The sequence below is a fragment of the Megalobrama amblycephala genome, linkage group LG18, assembly GCF_018812025.1.
Source record: "Megalobrama amblycephala isolate DHTTF-2021 linkage group LG18, ASM1881202v1, whole genome shotgun sequence".
In the NCBI taxonomy this organism is placed as follows: domain Eukaryota; kingdom Metazoa; phylum Chordata; class Actinopteri; order Cypriniformes; family Xenocyprididae; genus Megalobrama; species Megalobrama amblycephala.
In genome coordinates this window covers 12,660,478-12,681,133 of record NC_063061.1, presented here as the reverse complement: position 1 = coordinate 12,681,133, position 20,656 = coordinate 12,660,478, and the positions used below count along the sequence as shown (strand labels likewise).

At 40.2% G+C, this 20,656-nt stretch overlaps 1 protein-coding gene across 4 annotated transcripts in view; it reads left to right on the top strand.

The window, feature by feature from the left end:
• Positions 1–892: 892 nt before the first annotated feature.
• Positions 893–20,656, top strand: part of zbtb16a (zinc finger and BTB domain containing 16a) — a 116,750-nt gene continuing 96,986 nt past the window's right edge. Inside the window, exons 1-2 of one of the 4 annotated variants that reach the window (XM_048167457.1) lie at positions 893–1,398; positions 3,615–4,964. In XM_048167457.1, the coding sequence (XP_048023414.1) occupies positions 3,706–4,964 (1,259 nt within the window). In that variant the 5' untranslated portion in view covers positions 893–1,398; positions 3,615–3,705. The other 3 variants (XM_048167460.1, XM_048167458.1, XM_048167459.1) reach the window with 3 other exon arrangements.

Sequence of the window (20,656 nt, the reverse complement as noted above, 5' to 3'; positions counted from 1 at the left end):
TATAAATAAAATGTTTATTTATTATGTTTTTTTTTTTTCATTATGTCATTTATTAATTTATTTAGAATTTAGAATCAAGTGATTTTATGGGCTTAGTCACACAAGAAGTTTGGCATGGTAACAGAAGCTTCTGGTAGCCTACACTCTTAGAAATAAAGGTTCTTTAAAGGGTTAGTTCACCCAAAAATGAAAATCCTGTCATTTATTACTCACCCTCATGCCGTTCCACACCCGTAAAACCTCGTTAATCTTCAGAACACAAATTAAGATATTTCAGTTGAAATCCGATAGCTCTGTGAGGCCTCCATAGGGAGCAATGGACACTTCCTCTCTCAAGATCCATAAATGTACTAAAAACATATTTAAATCGGTTCATGTGAGTACAGTGGTTCAATATTAATATTATAAAGCGACGAGAATATTTTTGGAGCGCCCAAAAAAACTAAATAACGACTTATTTAGTGATGGCCGATTTCAAAGCACTGCTTCAGGAAGCATCGGAGCACAAATGAATCAGTGTGTCGAATCTGCTGTTCGGAGCGCCAAAGTCACGTGATTTCAGCCGTTGGCAGTTTGACACGCGATCTGAATCATGATTCGACACACTGATTCATTTATGCTCCGAAGCTTTATAATATTAATATTGAACCACTGTACTCACATGAACCGATTTAAATATGTTTTTAGTACCTTTATGGATCTTGAGAGAGGGAGTGTCCATTGCTCCCTATGGAGGCTTCACGGAGCTATCGGATTTCAACTAAAATGTCTTAATATGTGTTCCAAAGATTAACGAAGGTCTTGTGGTGTGGAACGGCATGAGGGTGAGTAATAAATGACAGAATTTTCATTTTTGGGTGAACTAACCCTTTAAGGTTCCATGAAGAACTCCCTTTTGGAATGTTTATTTTTTAGAGTTTACTCAGAAATATAACAGCTAGACAAGAATTACAGACAAAAAAACACATTTACGTTTACGAACATAATCGTTTCATACAAGAATGTGTAAAAATAGTGGATATTGCACTTGTTGGTTTGTAATGGTCTAAATATTTACTTTTATATTGCAGTCGGTGCAGCCCTCATTGAGAAGTTAGTTGGTTGTAGAAGTAGTAGCAAAGGTGATGATGCTTGAAGGTTAATGATTAAAGTCCAAACGCTGTGATAGATAGTGTCCCAGACACGCTGGCCTATATTCGACAGCCCCCTAGGTGTCTCACTTTAGCAGTGTTTGTCAGGACTCCGGCGAGGATGTGCGCTGACGTCACCGCCGTGTTGATTTGCTAAGCGGCGAGCAGAGAGGAGTTAGTGCGCGTGAGAGAGAGCGGGTACTGTGAACTGCGTTACTATGCTACAGTCCTAATAACCGCACGCTCGGAAGCCAAACGTGCAACACAGGTGAGTACAGGCGCGCACCTTTAAAACACCCACAGCTCCTGAGAGACCCATCTGTCTGCGTGTTTTCACTTTGGGGAAATGTTCACATTAAGAGAGAATCCGCGTTGTGTTGATCAGATGTGTTTGCGCTCAGCATCACATCAAGTTACAGTGTTTCTACTGTTGCTTCAAGTGAAGGTGAATTGTGAGAGTGCACCGAAAAGTAAAAGTGTGGCTGTCAGCGTTGTGCAGGCTTCAGGGCACCTGATGGATATGGCTGTTTATGTTCATCTTTACACATGTGGAGATGTTATGTTGACGTAAGCGTGTGTTTTAGTATTCGGGGGACGTGAGGTCTGCTCGCGCACCAGACAGTGACGTGCTTCCATGTGCTTTATTCTCAGCGTGACTGCTTCAAATTGAACGTTCAGACAGTTTAAATATGTCATAACTTAACAAGTATGTCGTAGAACAAACAATTATAGAGTTTTTGATGATTATTATTTTGGTTGTCAGTAGGTCTTATCATTAAATCAGGGCCACCATGGAGGTGCGTGTCACTGCCTTTCAAAACGAACCGAATTTGTATTGGTTGTGATTTTTAAAGTGAAATGACTTTTTTTCCCCCCCGTGCTTGTTTTATTCCGATATTGAAATGGCTTCGTTTAACCCAAACGCAATTTTGCGTGATCTCCCGATGTGCATTTATATTTCTATATCAAGAAATAACAGGCGGGTCCTTTAACTTAAATTGATTCAGGTGTGAACAGTCGAATAATCATGTATTGATCAGTCAAATGAGTCCTGCCTGGACTTTTCATTGATCTTTTTTTATCGTATATGAGGTGGATAGCTGTAATCACCGCAGTAGTTGAATAATACGAATATGTGTCGATCGTTTCTTGACTTTTGTTTGAGTTGTACAGTTCGCGTGCGTGAACTGGCTTCATTATTGCAAGCATCTCATCAGTTATCTGCACTTAAAATAAATTGTATTTGTCACTTATTAGTCGTCTTTCTGTGTTCTGTGATAATTTAAACGGCGTAAAATCCCTGGAATGTATTTATCTCCTGTCGGCCTTTATCATAACTTTCGCTTATTTGCCGTCTTAGACGGTACATTCACAATGAAAAAAGCCCGTCATTCACCGCCAAGATCATAGTGTTTTGATACTAGACTGCTCTTAACTGGTGAGGCTGTTCTTGTCAAATAAAACGGGAGAAATATTACATATCTGAGTGAATTTCACGTTTCTAATCCACTATTTTAATGTAGCCTATGTGATAATTTTATTAAAGGGGTGACTTCCTCTCTCTCTGGATCTTCCTCCGATTATGTTCACTCAAAAGTGATCTTACCCAAATGCCACGGTGATGTGTTTGTTATAATATAGTGTTAGGTTGTTGTACAAAGTACCTTTTAAACGTCAAATTATAGCGAGGGTGTATTTTTATTAAATAATGAATTGTGATAATGGTGAAGTTGTGTATTGTAAGTGTAATGATAAATGGCCAACCATTTGAGCTTTTTTATGCTAACTGACAAATGACACGGTTTAAGCGCGTTGAGGCTTTATCTTTTAAATATTATATGTCTGATATAGCAGAAAAATGACATATCTGTAATTTACATATGGTACATGGAAGTGTATTTAAAATAAAAATGCCATTTTACTACGTTTTAGGAGCTCTGAGCTGTTTTGTGTCATCCTCTGTTCCAACTATTCCTGGCAACAGCTTGCCTCACTCTCCATGCTCCGCTCAGTATCCCTGTCTGTGATGAGAATACTGAATAAGATGCCATTTCATTTCAGGAGGCTGTTGATGGGCTTTGTGAGGCGAGCTCGAACACATAGAAACAAAGGCTTGATTACTGCCAGCCTTTACTAGCACTAAAGCCAAGTTTACACGTTTCTCATGTGGGCCACTTGTCGTTTTGTTTTATTTTGCGCAATTTGACAGATTTGTGGTCAGATTTTGTGTTTGTTTCTTAGGAATCTGTTACTTTAATTGCTTTTAAACAATGTATTTGTTTTTATTTGTTTTTATACAGTACAAAGTTCTTTGGAAATCTAATATATTGATATCATTGTGAACATTTTTTTTTTTTTTTTATTCTGGAAGAAATTAGAATGATGGATGTTAATTTAGGAAGAAAGAAAATCAACAACAACAAATCAAATCAAACATTGAGACTTTGCTGCATTTAACTGTGAGTCGCTTTCATCTCTTTCTAGATTGACCTTATCTTGTTTACAAAGATAACTGAACAGACTGCTACGTGGAAAGAAAGACTCATGAGTTGGCCGTGTGGATTTCAGAGACGTTATGGATTTGACTAAAATGGGTATGATCCAGCTCCAGAACCCCAATCACCCCAATGCCCTGCTGCACAAGGCTAATCAAATGCGCCTGGCCGGTACGCTGTGTGACGTGGTGATCATGGTGGACAGCCAGGAGTTCCACGCTCACCGGACCGTGCTGGCCTGCACCAGTAAGATGTTCGAGATCCTGTTTCACCGCAACAGCCAACATTACACTCTGGACTTTCTCTCACCAAAGACCTTCCAGCAGATTCTGGAGTATGCCTACACTGCCACGCTCCAAGCTAAAGTGGAGGATCTGGATGACCTGCTGTATGCAGCAGAGATTTTAGAAATAGAGTATTTGGAGGAGCAATGCCTGAAGATCCTGGAGACCATCCAGTCCTCAGATGAAAATGACACAGAGGTCAACATGAATGATGGCGGCACAGAAGACGACGAGGAACGCAAGGGACGGCACGGCAGGAACCAGGTGGGTTCGAAAAAGCATTCCGTGGAGGAAAGCGGCTACGTGTCGGCTGCCCAGCAAGCGCTGGCGCTGCCAGGAATGGTGGATCAGAGTCCCTCGGTCTCCACCTCCTTCGGCCTCTCCACCATGAGCCCAACCAAAGCAGCCGTGGACAGCCTAATGAGCATCGGCCAGTCCCTCCTGCAGAGCACCATGCACCCTGGCGTGGGTGCCGAACAGCCCCTGCATGGCAACTCCCACCCCATGATGGGAGAGATCAAGACGGAGATGATGCAAGTAGATGAGAGTGGAGAGCACGAGAGCTCTAAAGCCATGGAGTCCAGCGGCTCCAGCAACGGCGAACGCAGCGGAGAGTCCGACAAGAACCGTGACGGGCCCGGCACCCCTACCAGGAGCAGCGTGATCACCAGTGCCCGTGAGCTGCATTATGTCAGGGAGGAAGGTGTGGGTGACCAGCAGGCTGAGGTCAGCCAGATGGGCTTGGAGGCCATGGCTGGGATGACCGAAAAACACTTGGCGTCACTCTATGGCATTCCTCCCAACCACAAGAATGAGGCGATGCTCTCTATGCCCGCCTCCATGGCCTCATCCTTGCACATGTCCCCAGCCCTGGCCATGTCCATGGACTTCAGTGCCTACGGGGGCTTGTTGCCTCAGAGCTTCATCCAGAGGGAGTTCTTCAACAAACTCGGCGAGTTAGCTGCTGGGATGAAGCCTGATGGCCGCGGCCCGAACGAGCGCTGCAATGTGTGTGGTGCCGAACTGCCTGACAATGAGGCCGTGGAGCAGCACAGGTAAGCTACTGTTCACATTTTGTACATCAAGTTGGTTTACGTAAAATCATGTTCCCGAGTGTTTTTTTTTTTTTTGCCGCCTCTGGTGTAAAGGCAGGGTCCCTAATTCAATTAGTGCACTGCGGTCTGTGAAACAAAGGACCACAAGGTGCCCATTTTTAGAAATTCTTTTGATTAAAGAATTTATTTGCAGAGAAATGTTAGTGGAAGATGAGTCATGATGGTTAACTGTTGATTGCTTATCATCTTTCATGCTGGAGGTCAATTTGCTTAACACTCTGCCTGCGGTGGATATGAGAGAGAATGATTGCAGAGCTGATTTACGCACGTATATGTTTTCCTCTTGCTTTGCCCTTATCAAGAAAAATTGCTCTTCAGTTGAAATAACATTTGAAAGGAGTGAGGAAAGAAAATAGGGCGATCAAGTTGCAATATAACTATTTAAAATATTGCATAAAGAATCACTCGTATGGTTAATTCATCATGAAAATTAGTGGATTCTGTAAACAGAAAATACAGTATAAATTGGGTGCCAATAGGCAGAAATAGTTATGTTGACAATTCATAATAATTTTTTTTATTTTTTTTTTAATGAAAGTATAAGAAATTGGTAAACAAAATGAATTATAGGCTTTTGACATGCTCAGTAGTTCAATAAATGTGCTTGCAAGTTTATATTCTTCATCTTACTGTAAAATGTCGTATTCAGATATATTGCGCACAGCAAGACAAGGCATTCCCAGCCTACTGAAGAAAAATGATCATTTTAAACTTGGTTCCTTTAAGTGGGATGTCTGTCATGGCTCCCAGGCGTTGGGTGCTGATCACTTCCAGGCCTGAGCTGGTGGCTGCCTTAGTGGTCCTGGAGAGGCTCTGGCTGAGCCCATTAGCTGCACCTGGAGAGGGGGCTGGCTAATGGGAAGCAGCCTCCCCACCCACCCCCTGACCCCCATGGTGTGGCCAGTGATGAGTAGGCCAGCCTGGGCCCCAGCCACCCGGGACAAGGAGGGCCTTATTAGCTTTATGAGTAGTGCAGACTGTCCAGCCCAGGAAATGAGGGTCTATGTGTAGGACCCGGGCCGACCTCCACTGCGTAACCTTTTGGCCACTTGGCTGGCCTCTGGTTCTCGTCAGTGTGACTTGTGGGGGTGTTGCAAGGAGCTGAGATGAGGTGAGGAAATCCACGGCAGACGTTATCAGCTTTTGAAGGCCGTAGCCGCACCCTTGTTGCACCGAGTGTTGTTGTCGACTAGACAAGACTCGCAGGATTCAGATGTTGAACTTGTTTGTACAATATTGTAGAATTGGACAAACCCTTACATTTATTTATTTAGCAGACGGTTTTATCCAAAGCAAAAACATTAGAAATTTTTCACAAGAGCCAACAATATTCATAGTATAAAAAGCTGCTGTGATTGTTGTTACGGCACTTAAGAAACAGCTGATGACTCGAATAAGGAGCTGAATGTGTTTATTCTGGTGTCATGAAGGAGGCTGTTCGGTTGCTGTTTAGCGGAGAGAGTTTTGATTGGATAAAAGATAAAGTTAAAGTGAGCCAGTCATGCACATCTTGGAGTCAATTGCAGTGAGGTGCAATAAGATTATAAAGCAGCGACTGTATGAAAAGGCATTGAGGGAAAACACCACACACATGCGTCTCTTCAAAGAGAAATTGATTATGTAGGTCCTGCCATAGTCTGTTCAAACCGTAGTACCTTATTTTGATAATTGTGTGAGTTTTAGTGCCGCTTGTTTATAGGATTTCAGTAGATCTGCATTTTGCGGGTTTCTTAATGACAGGCCCAGGATTGAGAATAAAATAGTTTGAGCATTCGTCCTTAATCTGTTGGAATGCACGGTGAAAGTTCACTTGAGGATTCAGTTTCAGTCCAAATATTCATGCGCCTTTGGAAGTGCTCAAGATGGCATTAATAAATCCCTTTTAATTAGCTTCATTAGTCACTGAGTGAAAATTGTTCATTCAACCTTATGAACTTTTAAGTTTGGTGTTTATCTTAGAACAGAATAATTGACAAGCCATGTTAATTTAAAAGTTGTCTGTGCTTGTGTGAATCATCGAAGTAAGCGCATTGGCATGTCAGATGTTCCGAATTTGACTCAAAAGGATGTAGCAGTTGCCGAAACAGCCAGTGACATGTAATTGAAGCAGTTTTAGCAGCACTGTTCTGATTGAGATCCATATTGTTATTTGATTTGGTACATTATGGGTTCTTAAGATGGGCACGTTTGAGTTTAAATTTGAATCATATCTTTTCAGTATTTATTTCAATGCTTAAAAAAAGAATCTAAATGATGCATGACAGTGATAATAGAATGTAATGTCAAATCATAAAAATTCTGATTATTATAGATCCTACCCCATTCTTATTTCATGCCAGAGATATCGGTTAGATGTACTTATCTACTTTACTTTCTTTTTAAGTTTCAATGAAAGTGTCAGATTTGCTATGGTGAGGTTTCCTTTTTAAAGGTTTTTTTCATCACAGCTCTTGACGGCTTGCAGCAGACGGGGCGGCAGCTCTTGTGACTAATTACAGATTATTTTGCAACATCTTGTGCCAGGGTCCCAGATATCTCCAGCACTCTACATGAAAAATATTTCTGTTTGAGAGTTCATTTAGGGCAAACAGGTCAAGCTAACATCTGTAATTGTTTCCAGATTAGGTACAAGCCTTTCTGCATGTAGATATATGTGTGTGTGTGTGTGTGTGTGTGTGTGTGTGTGCATTTGGGAGCTAACGCATTAGTAAGTGCTTGTTTCCTGTATAAATTTAGCTTGCTGCATTCATTCCCCATTGCCCTGGGTTATGTCATAAAGCTCTGAATGATATGTGCATCACTTCCAAAACCATGCGAGTGTCAAGACTATCCTATTAACTAGACCACTGGAGTAATCTTGTAATATTTGGGGCAGATGCGTGTCTGAGGGTTGCCTAAATGAACATGTTTATTTGTATTTCAACCACCCAGAGTTCCCTACAGGAGCTAAATCGAAGCACCGTAGCAGCTTTTTTGACACGAACTAGAGGAATATTTTTTATTTATTTATTTTTGCCAAGGAAAACAGTTTGTGGTCCTTTGACTCATGGAAACGTATTACAGAAATATTTCAGCAGCCTGCCAAAAAGAAAATAATCAACATGCACAGCACCAAAATAATTCACAAAGACAGAAGGGAAAACTACACTGCATTTTTTGGACTGTTTGGACTGCCGTCTTTGAAAAAGAGATTGACGTAGATCATTTTTTTAAAGCAATAAATGTGTGGGGCCGTATTCACAAAATGCCTGAAGGCTAAAAGTAGCTCCTAACTTGCCGATTTAGGAGAAACTCAGTCAGTCCTAAATTTAGGACTCCTAAATTTTTGTTCTAAGAGTATTTCACAAAGCATTTTACTAGCTCCTAAATCTGTAAAAAGTTAGTTGTCAAGAGGACTCCTAAGTCACTAAGACCAAATCACAAACAATCCTAAAATGGTTGTTGCCGGTGTTCTCCGCCTCAGCAATCTAGCCAAAGACATTGTACGTCATTGTGGCGATAAGCGATAGAGCCTTGAGTCCTGAGCCTTTTAAATTCAATAAATATTTTCATATATCGATTTTTAATCTTCATTTATGTACAGGCAAAATGTATTGAATGATAGAGAATAAGGCATTGTAGTCAAGTTGAATATAATATCCTATCGCCGGCGCAGATAGCCTTGTGGGGAAACATGATCTGAGTTCGAATTCCGGCTCATGGACCTTTCCAGAACCCGTCCCTCCTTTCTCTCTCCCACCTCGATTCCTGTCTACTCACTGTCCTATCATAATAAAAAGGCAAAAATGCCAAAAATAAACCTTTGAAAATAAATAAAGCTAAAAATAAGCATATTTGGCATGCTGTCCGAGGGGATCAAGGGCTCCGAGCTCGGAATTTAGCTCAAACCCAGAGAGCTCCCCGTATCCTAGGAATAGGAACCAGCCGAGAGTGAGGAGTCAGGGTGTCGGAGGGATGCAGAAGACTGTCGAGGTTACTAGTCGGCTGTGTATATATACGCCTCCTCTCAAGCAGATTAGATGGACCACTTGAAAGTGTTTCTCCCGAAATTTATAAAACATCATTTTGACACTTGAATTCTTCTATCTCTCGAGATGAAGATATGTAGGCTGACAATTAGCTGAACATATACTTGTTTAATTAGTGACACTTAGCCTACATTTTAAAATCTTTATTTGAATATGGCAACATGATACCTCATTCTACAATATTTCTACGAATAAATCAATGACAGAGACCCCTCCCCTATCAGCCAATCACTATGGGCATAGTTAGTAAGCGTGTTAACATCATCCATAGCAACGAGGTCAACCCCACCCTTACTCTTAGCTTAAGACCTCTCTCTTCCTTAGTAAAAGTTTGTCTCTTTAGCATTGCGAATAGGTTGTAAGAACTTTTACTGCTATTTAGGAGAACTCTTAGTGGTAAGATAAAATGTTTTGTGAAAACGGCCCTTGGTTCTCAGGTTGTTGTTCATGGCAAACAGGTGGAAGAAGTTTGAACGTAGTCAAGCTAGCATAGGTAGTGCTAACTGTGGAGCTAGCTACGGTGTTTAAACAGGAGGCAGGGTCTTATCTGTGCATATCAGAGACAGCGATAACCCAGTGCTCTCCTTTCCACTATACCAAGAGCAGATGGGGATGATAAGTCCTCATGGTGCTGCAGAACGAGATAACACCAGGCTGCAGTGAGGTGAGAGGCACCTCACAACTTTCCTTGTATGCTCACAAGTGCAGCTGAATCTCACCACGTAGCTGTAATGCTCCTACAACGAACTTGATGTTCGGTTTGTGTTCTGCTGCTGTAAAGTTAAGCAGCGAGATACTATAATGTGGTGTATTTTGTAAAACTTCATGAGGGTGAATCATTTTTGGGTAAACTCTCCCTTTAAGACGAGATGTTTACCATGGCCATCTTGGTAACACCCCTGGCCAGCGGTTTTCTATGCGGGTAATATGCATACAAACACCTATTTAGGACTGAAATGTCAAGATTAACACTATCAATATAGTACTGATTTACCAACGATAGAGATATTGCCGATGCCTTTGACGATATCGAGATGATAACTGGCTCGTTTTTCCATTAATGTGGTAAATTATTATTATTATCAGGCTAGTATTATCAAATTAATATTAGGACCTATAATTCATTTGCCTTCCCTAACTTCATAGCGACATCACGACATACTTGCGACACCGAGATGCGCATATGAGGATTGAGAAGGACTCAATGAAATTTTTACTACAAAACTACACCCTACATAAGTATTGAATTGCAAACCATGTATCGTTGATCTCACAGGCTGACGATATGACTAGGGATGCACCGATACCTTTTTTTTTTTTTTTTTTTTTAGGTACGAGTACCGATACTTTCTCTTTTTTCTGGTACTCGCCAATACCGATGCCTATACATTTGTTAATTTCTCATCTCTTTTTTTTAAAAATTTATTTTTGGGTTATGTTGCGCTTTTCCAAGCGCTAATGAATGTAGGACAGCTTCTTTATTATTACTCTAATGAAGGGTAACACTTTACTTGAAGGGGTGTGCATAAGACTGACATGACACCTTCATAATCTTGACATGACACGTGTCATGAATATGAAGGAGGTTTTATGCATGTTTATGACAACTGTCATTAAATGTCATTCGCTCAATTATGTCATTTTTAATGCAAAGATGACATTGTTTGAGATGTCTTTGTTACGACAACTTGACATAAACCAACACATCATAACCTGTCAGTGTCTTTGTCATGACAACGTGACATTAGCAAAACATCATAACCTGTCATAAACATGACATAGCAGATTAATTATCAAACTTAAAAAACTACTTAGCTTTATGGGTTAACATTACATTACATTATTTTGGTAACACTTCAGTATAGGGAACACATATATAAACGATTAACTATGACTTTTCCCTCAATAAACTCTTAATTTACTGCTTATTATAGTTAATTGTTAGGTTTAGGTATTGGGTAGGATTAAGAATGTAGAATACGATCATGCAGAATAAGGCATTAATATATGCTTTATAAGTACTAATAAATAGCCAATATTTTAGCCATATGAATGCTAATAGTAATAAGCAACTAGTTAAAAGACCCTAAAATAAAGTGTTACCATTATTTTATAACAGTGTCATCTTTTTTACGAAATTTGAAATTGTCTATTATCTGACCTTCTGTTGGAGGAAACTTAAAAAAAAAAAAAAAAAAAAACAAACGAAATGAAAAATAGTCATGACGCTGTTATAAAATTATTTGTCAGAGTATTGTCACTTAATGACATTTTAATGACAAGTTCAATTTGTACCACTGTACTTGAGCTCAAGATACATATTTCTGACACTATTATAATGGCCTCATGTCAAAACCAACTACATGACAGTTTAATGTAATGTTAACCCATAAAGCTAAATGATGTCAAGTTGTCATGACAAAGACACTGACAGGTTACGATGTGTTGGTTTATGTCAAGTTGTCATAACTCGGACATCTCAAACAATGTCATCTTTGCATTAAAAGTGACATAATTGAGCGAATGACACTTAATGACAGTTGTCATAAACATTCATAAAACCTCCTTCATATTCATGACACGTGTCATGTCATGATTATGAAGGTGTCATGTCAGTCTTATGCACACCCCCTTCAAGTAAAGTGTTACCGAAAAAAGTAATAATTTTTATGTGCTTGTCACAAACTTAAAGAACAAAACTCACAGTGTCCGATAACCTTCAAAGGGCATAACTAATATATATATATATATATATATATATATATATATATATATATATATATATATATATATATATATATATATATATATATATATATATATATATATATATATATATATATATATATATATCGCATTGTTGTATTCTTCAGTAAAAAGATCACCTTTTCAAATGGAGCGGCATTTAACAGACAGAGCCGTAGTTCACTGATAAGCCACGCAAATATCGCGTTCAATATCGAAGGCGATTCATCTGCGATATGAACGCGATATTGCGTGGCTTATCAGTGAACTATGGCTCTGTCTGTTAAATGCCGCTCCATTTGAAAGCAGGTGATGACGATTTAGAGGTAATCAGGGAACCGGCTTTACTGACGAAATGCGCGTGAGATATATATTATATAAATATATATAATTGTTGTTGTATAAAAAGACATTTACAAGCAAATTACAAACAATACAACAAATACTATAAAGATACAAATTAAATAAACTTGTTTTTCAGTTACAGTGGTCATTATTTACCATGTATACATTTATTTAACATCGTTTGTTGTTTTATTAACATTAATGACAAATATAGGCTATGGTCCCTTTAAGACCGAATGCATGGATACTGACACGCATCCTGTTTTCACCCAAATGTTTACGTCCACTTAAGCCATATCCGACTGTATTTACGTAAGATACTCCATACCATGGACATTTTGACAACTATGTGTGCATTTGCCCATTCAGGCGCAAAGAGAACTGATTGCGCGCTGATTAAGAGAACTGGAATCGCGCGGAAGAAAGGGAGAGAGCGCGTGCGAGAGAGAATGCGCTTCTGGTCTGCGTCATTCAGCACGATTCCGCCTAGCCCGCCTTCACTAATCAATAATGAATGATTGAAAGCATGCAGTTCGCAATGTGTGTGTTGTCGTCATTAATTTTGAAGTATTTCCACACCCCTGAAGCTGACATTGTTTCTGCTGCTACCGCCGGTGTCTCTGTGCACGGAAAATTCTGTCAGTTACGTCACGTGAGGTATCAGTCTTTGGTATCGGGGAATTTTTACGAGTACTGCATCCCTAGATATGACTTTGGAGCATATCGCCGAACACTAATGTACAGGCATTATATCCATTCAGCTTGCCTTAAAACTGTGAAACATTCTCCATGCCAGCTAATTTGATAGCTTGGTGTTTAACTCTGGAGCCGTATGGTAATTAAGAATGATTGCAATTAAGCCAAAGAGACTTCAAACAAGTGGACCCTTCACTTTGTCAAGTTAGCCAATTAAGTTTCTGAAACTCCTCATGGCTGCTCTGAAAATTGGAATAATGCCCCCTAAAAATGATTTTGACATTCCCATACATTTCTGGGACAAGAAATTTTGTCTTGTGGCAATTATGATTCTCATGTCTAGTTGAATTTGAAATGCTTATTTTATGTTAGAGATGAGTTTTGTTGGTGTTTTAAGGATGACACTGTGAGAGTCATTGCCTAAATAAAGCTACTCTCTTTCGCAAGATACTCTATTGTGAAGAAGACAGCTAAAATAGAGGAAATCATATATGTAATGTGAATTTCATGTAAAGTTTTCATACTGTTGTTGATTTTATAATTGCAAATAGAATATACCATCACAAACTTTTATAGTTTCTGTTAGTGATGAGCGAACTATTTAAATTTTAATGCCTTTAAGAATTCTGTGTATCTGTATTTTTCAGTGCATTTGTTTCAGATGCTAGTATTTGTCTATGCAGCCCACATACAGCAGTAGCTGGCAGGCACCCAATTATGGACAGGCTTTAAAAGCCCCGCTTGAACTGTAAAGATTTACACCGCCACCCCTCTGATCTGGAATCTGCCTTCTGTCCTCACTGTCAAGACAAGAGATGTATCGATTAAAGACTTAACACTAGGTTGCATCATGTGTATTGGACTTGCACACCTTGACAGCAGCTCTGTATCGTCAGAGCCTTGCTGACGAAAAGATGTTTGTTGGTTCTTGTATCAGAGCAGTCCATCAGGTGAATTTCGCCACCAAACTCTTATTTGATTCACTTCTGTCCGCCTGTATCTGAGGCATCACCTACACAGGGCTCGGGTTTGGTACTCGTGTGTAGAAAATAAGAGACTTTTTCATTCGCACATGAATACGGAATAAAAGTAAACACAGACAGGCAGACAGCTCTGCCCCATATTATTAAAGCGATAGGCATCTGGCATGCCCGGTAAAAAGACATGACGGTTGCGCACAGGGCTTTTTTCACTGAGGTGCTTTTCACTGGCCGCTTTCTTATCTGCTTTCTACAACTGGAGATGGAAGGATTACAGACAGAGCAGAGCGCTGCAAGCCCACTGCGGTGCCAGGTGGCACACTAGCCATCTGCGAATATATCTGAAGCCATTTTGCTCCACCACACATGTAGATGTGCGTATACATGCATCAAAATCAGATTTAAACAGTAACCGTGGCGATGCAGATGAAGCGAAAGCAGGCTGGTCGAGATAAGGCGCTGGTGTTTCATGGAAGGGCCCTTGTCTTTTGGACCTATTCTGGTCCTTGTGTAATTGGTCAGAAGTCAGATTCACTGCTGGGCTGAATTTGAAGGGGGAAAAAAGCAATAGTTGCTGTACTACCACTTGTTTTTCTAAATACTCCCAAAGTATTTTAAACATCTTGTATTTGCAAAAATACATTACACTTCTTATATCCTCAAAGAAAAGTCCCCATTCAATTTTATAGCAGCCACGTTATATCACAGGTCCCTCTTTTCAGTAAGTACAGTGTTTTAATCCCATCAATATCCCATTAGCATCTGGTTTCTGGCTCCCGCAACATGAAAGACGACGTGTCGGTTCCCCCTCGCTAGTTCTAAGGCGCTGCCGAGCTCCACATACAATGAAGGTCTGGAGCAAAGGGCCAAGCCAAGCGTGCACGAGGGCTGTGTGAATGCACTGCTGGGGCTCCGGAATCCCCTGGAAGTATCAAATCAGAACCTTCCTCAGGCTTCCACCGAGAGGGGCTCTAATTAGCTCCTTTGTTGCCTGTTGAATGGGGTGCCAGAGATTGGCAAGGGGCCCCCGATAGAGTGATACAAGTGCGCTATGGAGGGGGTCATAAAATACCCATCACATTAGATCTGTGTGATGTCGGAACAGGTAGGAAGCGGCCAAGCTGCACGTTACAGGATTTGTTTTTGTGAAAAACATGTGCTTGCCTGAAATTCCAAGCATTGTAGTTCTTAGTTGCTTAACTGCTATCTATAAAGTAAATCCACTGTAAATCCATAAAGATGGTTAAAACTATAAGGCTAATGAAGCTAATTTTAAAGGTCCCGTTTTTCGTGTTTTTTTGAAGCTTTGATTGTGTTTATAGTGTGCAATATAACATGTGTTCATGTTTCGCGTGTAAAAAAAACACAGTATTTTTCACATAATTTATTTATCTGTATACCGCTGTTTCGACAGCAGCTTAGCGAACCTTGCCCGGAAAGGTCACGCCTCTTACCATAACGTGGAGATGCACGCGCTCAGTGTTATTGTAAACATGTCTTTAATTTTACCCTATCAATTTGAGCCGGAATCAGACCCGGTGATTGGACTGCGGGATGAAAATAACAGCGTTTCGACGACATGGCGACAAACACACTCTATAAACGCAACTCTTGTGTATTCCTGTGGGCGGAGGTTAGTCAAAAAACTGTTTTAGTGACGTCATTAAAGAAGGAAGTAGAGGGATGTAGTCCAAACTGGCCGTTCGATGTAGGTGACTTCTGTTAAATAAAATATCTCGTTTGGACTCGTTTATCTCGTTTATCTCGCTTGAACTTTGAGCTTTAAAATTTTACAGATTTTATTTATACTCTAACAACAACATTACACACTAACTAAAGTTTGAAACATGGGATCACGAAGAATGGGACCTTTAAGTCTTTTGTTCATAATATTTACATCTGTTTTTAAAAAGATTTTGGAAATTGATTGTCTGCACACTAAAACTTAATTAGCATGTTTTGTGCATTTTTAGTCTTTTGTGGTAAAAAAGGTGAGGGGAAAATAATTGAGGACAAAAAAGTCCATTATCTATTATCAAGTTTAGCGATGCTTCTGTTGATCAACACTGTGAAATCACGTGAACAACTGGTAGACGATGTGAAATCTGCAAGGGGAAATCTTTTGGCTTGAATTTTTGATCATGTGGATTCCTATTGACTGGATTTTGGGGCGCAAAAATTCACAGAACAATAAAGGCCGCATCTTAAGACACAAGTTTTTTAGCTGAGGTTCACCATTTAAAAGTGCTGCTATTTAGTGAATTCATTAATATTTAGTGCATTCACCTCATTGGTGTTTTTGTCAGTCTCTCTGCCCCATCTCTTTTCTTACACTCTCCCCCCTTTTTGCAAGGGGTGGAAATTAAGTTAGCAGAGACATGGCCTAAAGAAGCATCCCTCTCTCTCTCCTCTATTATCTCCTGCTGGAGGCATTTGAGAGATATGGGATGGCAACTCTCAGCGAATGCAGAAAGCCAGCCGGCACGTTTTAAGCCATGTTGTAATCCAGGGGGATCAGTTGGATAAATGGTAGAATAAAGCTCAAACCATAATTGATTTATGTATTTGCTGACTGAAGACGCCTGCAGTGATCACTAGCAGGACAGGATGAATGATTAATGGCTTGGCCTTAAGAGAGCTTGTTTGAGCGAGAGGCCATGCCCTGCACTTACATTACCAAATACATCTGAGCTCTAATTCAATAGAAGAGAGATTATTTCACTAAGCACACTACCTTCATTTAGCTCCAGATTGAGCGATGCCCGTCAGTAAATCGCCATTGTTTGGCATTTGTCATGACTGTCGGGCTTTCTGCGTCATTTGCGAGACTGAAAGCATTTTATAAAACTAAAATGTCCCTGTAACGTTTTAATTACCTCAATGTCTGTTTGTCATGCTACGAACAGCCAATATCCTCTGTGACACTCACTTTATTTCTCTCCCCGTCTGCTAGAGACAGACATGAAACTGAAATGTTTTTTTTTTTTTTTTTTTTTGCAGATGAATTGATATAGTTTTCTACTCTGTGTCTCTCAGACTATTTTTGACCTGTCACCAAAATTGCACTTGAGTTTTATTGGCACGTTACACAGAGAGCTTTCTCTCCCTTTAGTTCAGGCTGAAGTGTTTTTGTGTTTCCTCACTGTCTGGGAGTCCAAAAGCCATTCCATTTACTGGACTGATCACCAGGGCTGCCCACTGTGACACGTCATGACTCACACGGCATCATTTCTGCTGTTTGTGTCCGTGGCAGAAGGAAACTGATGATGCTGTCAGGACATGCTGTACACCATTAAGCATAGAGCAGAGCGGCAGCTCTCTGCTTCTCCCCTACATGAGCCACCACTGTCTCGCCTAGCAATTTTACACCCCGTGCTCTTTGTTTGACCTTACCGTGAAAGAAAAGTCACATTGATCCTGTCTTTGGGGTTGGCAGCGGTGTCTTTTGAAGAGCCAAAAATGCATTTTGGCTGGGATTTCACATGTTGCTTGAGAAGAGCTATTGTGTCAGCCTGACTGTGTGATGGATATTGGCTTGCTTTACGCAACCTGGTTACTTTATATGTCATTAAGTTGGTTTCTTCCTGGCTAAGTGGGCAGTTCCCTGCCTTAATAATCTATAATAACGACCATAATGAGGTATGGTGTGAAAAAGTGTGGCTTTTGTGAGAGTTGGAGTCCTCAACAGGTGTTGGTGTCCTTATCAGCACATCAAACCTTATCTCAGAGGCTCAGCTTCCTGCATCCTCACGCATGCATCAGAATAACTTAGCCTCTGACCTTATTCCACACTTGCATCTTGTTCCTCACCAAGCCTGAGCTGGATTTTACCATCAATGGTGGGGTCACCTATCTGCGCTTCGCAGTGTGGGTTTTATATGTAATGTTGTGGGGAAAGAAGCATTCGTTGTGCTTGTATCAGTAAGTACACATTTAAAGAATGAAGAAATGGAGGTTCGTTGGGGGCTTGGGTGGGTTGGCGAGATAAAAGGCTGTCTTATATAATGTGGAGAGCTTGGTCGAGAGGTCTCACTGTGCTATTTTAAATCCTGACTTGGGTGTAGTGTTGAGAGGGTTGGGGTCTTAGAACCATGAGAGCTTCCATTGTGAAAGGCTAGTCTGTTACAGTAGAGTGGATGCAGGGGTCTTACCACAGACAAAGGTGGGGTCAAACAGGCCCCCATTATTTACAGTAGTCCCTTTCATTGCCCAAGTGAAACTGGAGCCTCCAGGGGCCTCATGGGAAAAGCAGTGTTTTTGCTCAGTCAGGCCTTCAATAAGGTCAAAGAGCATTGTGGGTGGGGTGAGCTGACTTCCAGGCCTTCATAGAGGGTCTTTTATTGATCAGCAAAGAATCTGTCACACAGGCAAAGTTTAGAAAAACAACAGTGGCGATACCACATTTCCGTGGTGGGACCGACATGTGCTCTAAGAAGAGGAGAAAGATCGATGAGATCACATCTTTACATTGGTTGACTTCCTTCTCCCAACTATTTTTGTTTACGTATGTTAAAATAAACACATTAAATTATTTATTAATGTTGTTTCATTTATTTTTAAATTTAGTTAAACATTTAATTAACTTTTTTTTTTATTCGTTTATTTATCATGTCTCTTTGGCTTTGTGTGATTGGCTATTCCTCTGGGAAAATAATTGCAATTGGACCACAGTGTCTGCAACAGTGCAGCTCCACATATGGTTTTATATTGTTTTTAGTCATGCTCTTGGAAAAAAAAGACATGTTTTGTAATATTAGCTGCCATCTTGTTGGACTCAATACCCAAAGCGTTCTGAAACCAGTAGTATTTGTTTTCTTTCATTAAGTAAGGGAAAGTAGCCCAGCCAGCTCCTGGCTCCACTCAGCTTTATGGAGGGAAAAAAAGCACCATCTGCCAGTAGAATCCCACATAATCTTGGCGTAATCTTGACTTAAATGTTAAGGATGAGAGCGAGAGTGTTCAAAGAAGGAGCCCTACATACAATACACATAACGGAACAGTCTGCCGGAACAGATTTTATTATTTTTAGGCGCACAATACGGACAGGGTCAGAGTTCATGGGGCAGAGGTCTGCGTGCGGGAGGTAGGAATGGGAGGGTCTCAGGGGTCCAGTGTTGACCCCAACCTTTCGGACCATTGTCCTGAAGAGCACAAAGGACGGTCGTCCTCTAGTTTGGCCTACCTCAAGCTGAGTTTGACAGAGGTTTTGAATTTGGTTGACACAACAGTGAACAATCAAATGGTGAAAGGGCTTTTTGTACAAACTCAAGAGAAAATGCTAATAAAAAAGCCAAATCTTTTATTTTGTGTAAAGTGATTTAGTTTAAGGTAGATATCTAAGCAATATCACCCCTATGACATTGTTTATTTAAACGCATTTTATGATCCCTTTCCCTTGATTTCTTACAGACACATAATACACCTGTTCCTCTTTTATGGCTCTCTCTCTGACTTGTTTTTTTAGATGTAGTGTTCTTCAGACTACACTAGAGTCTCAATCACCTGCATTAGGAGCACATCACTCTTCATCCACCTTACAGAATTCGCTTCAGTTCGGCGGTCTGAAATAGAGTTGTGCTGTGGAAATACTGATGTGAGAGCGTGAAGTGGCCACAACTCCTCTCCCCCTCTTTCCTTTGTCTGTTGGTTTCTTGTGCTCCCACTATTGTGATGAGGTAATGGGTCCCTCATTCTGTCCCTGTCAGCTGCTTTCTGTTGTCTAATGTGTGGAATGGTTAAAAATAAACCTTTGTATGGTAGTTAGTTGGGGGGAAAAGAAAAAAGAGAGGCCCAAATTTAAATCCTCTAAGTGAGCTATTAACGTCTGCTGGCAGGGAAGTCCATATGCTTCCCATAGATGTGTGAGAAATGCGAAGATGGAAAACCCTGAAAATATACTGTAGCATGTGTTGGTGTCATGACTCCAGAGCGCAGTAGGAACTATCGGTGTGATTCGTTTGATTAATAATAGTGATATTATTTTTACTGAAATGATTAAACATTTTTAAATTATGTATTTGTTAAATTGTTATATACATTTCTAGTGGTAATAGATGCTTTAAAATCTCTGTAAGGTAAAATCTTCAAAAGGTCAAAATGTTCTTTGGAAAGCTTAGCTTTTCAGGAACACTGAAATTAGGTCACCTTGTCCATTTTCCAGGAAATCTGGATTGGTAGTACTATTCCCTGAATTTATTATGTTATCAAAAACATATTGTTTAATAAAGATCTCTTTCAAAATTTACATTTGTCCTTCAAAGTGTATCATAGTTTCCTTTTCAAGTCAGCAAAGCTTTCTATAGCCTTGCTGATAAAAAATAAAATAGTTTCATAAGAAATGTTTGCGTCACTTTGAGTGCTTTCGCCATTTAAATGTTTTTACATTCTCCTTGACATTTCTGTGTAGAAGAGAGCAAATATAGTCAGGGCTGATCCTCTCAAAGCTGTTGTGCTCTGGCTGCTGTTATGTGGGCTGGAGAGTGTCACAATTTCTTCCTAGTCAGTTACATTAGATATAGAGAGCCACATACCACTGCTGAAGGCCAGTAGTTGCAGTACTGAAGCTGCAAAAGCACCCAAAGCCATGAGATGATAGAGATTTTATATAGTGTCATGGTTCTGACCCTTGCCTTTGTTCAGTGTGTATGCTTTTCCTCAGTGAGAGGCAAGGATCCTCAGCCTTGTTTAGACAATAATGGTGACAATGGAACTGATTTAATGCGCATTATATCACCATTTGTGGGCGTGTTCATTTTTGTATTAGGAGAGAAGCTTTTTTTTTTTTTTTTTTCCCTTTTCATATGAAAGTAAACAAATTATTTCGTACATTGAGTGCATT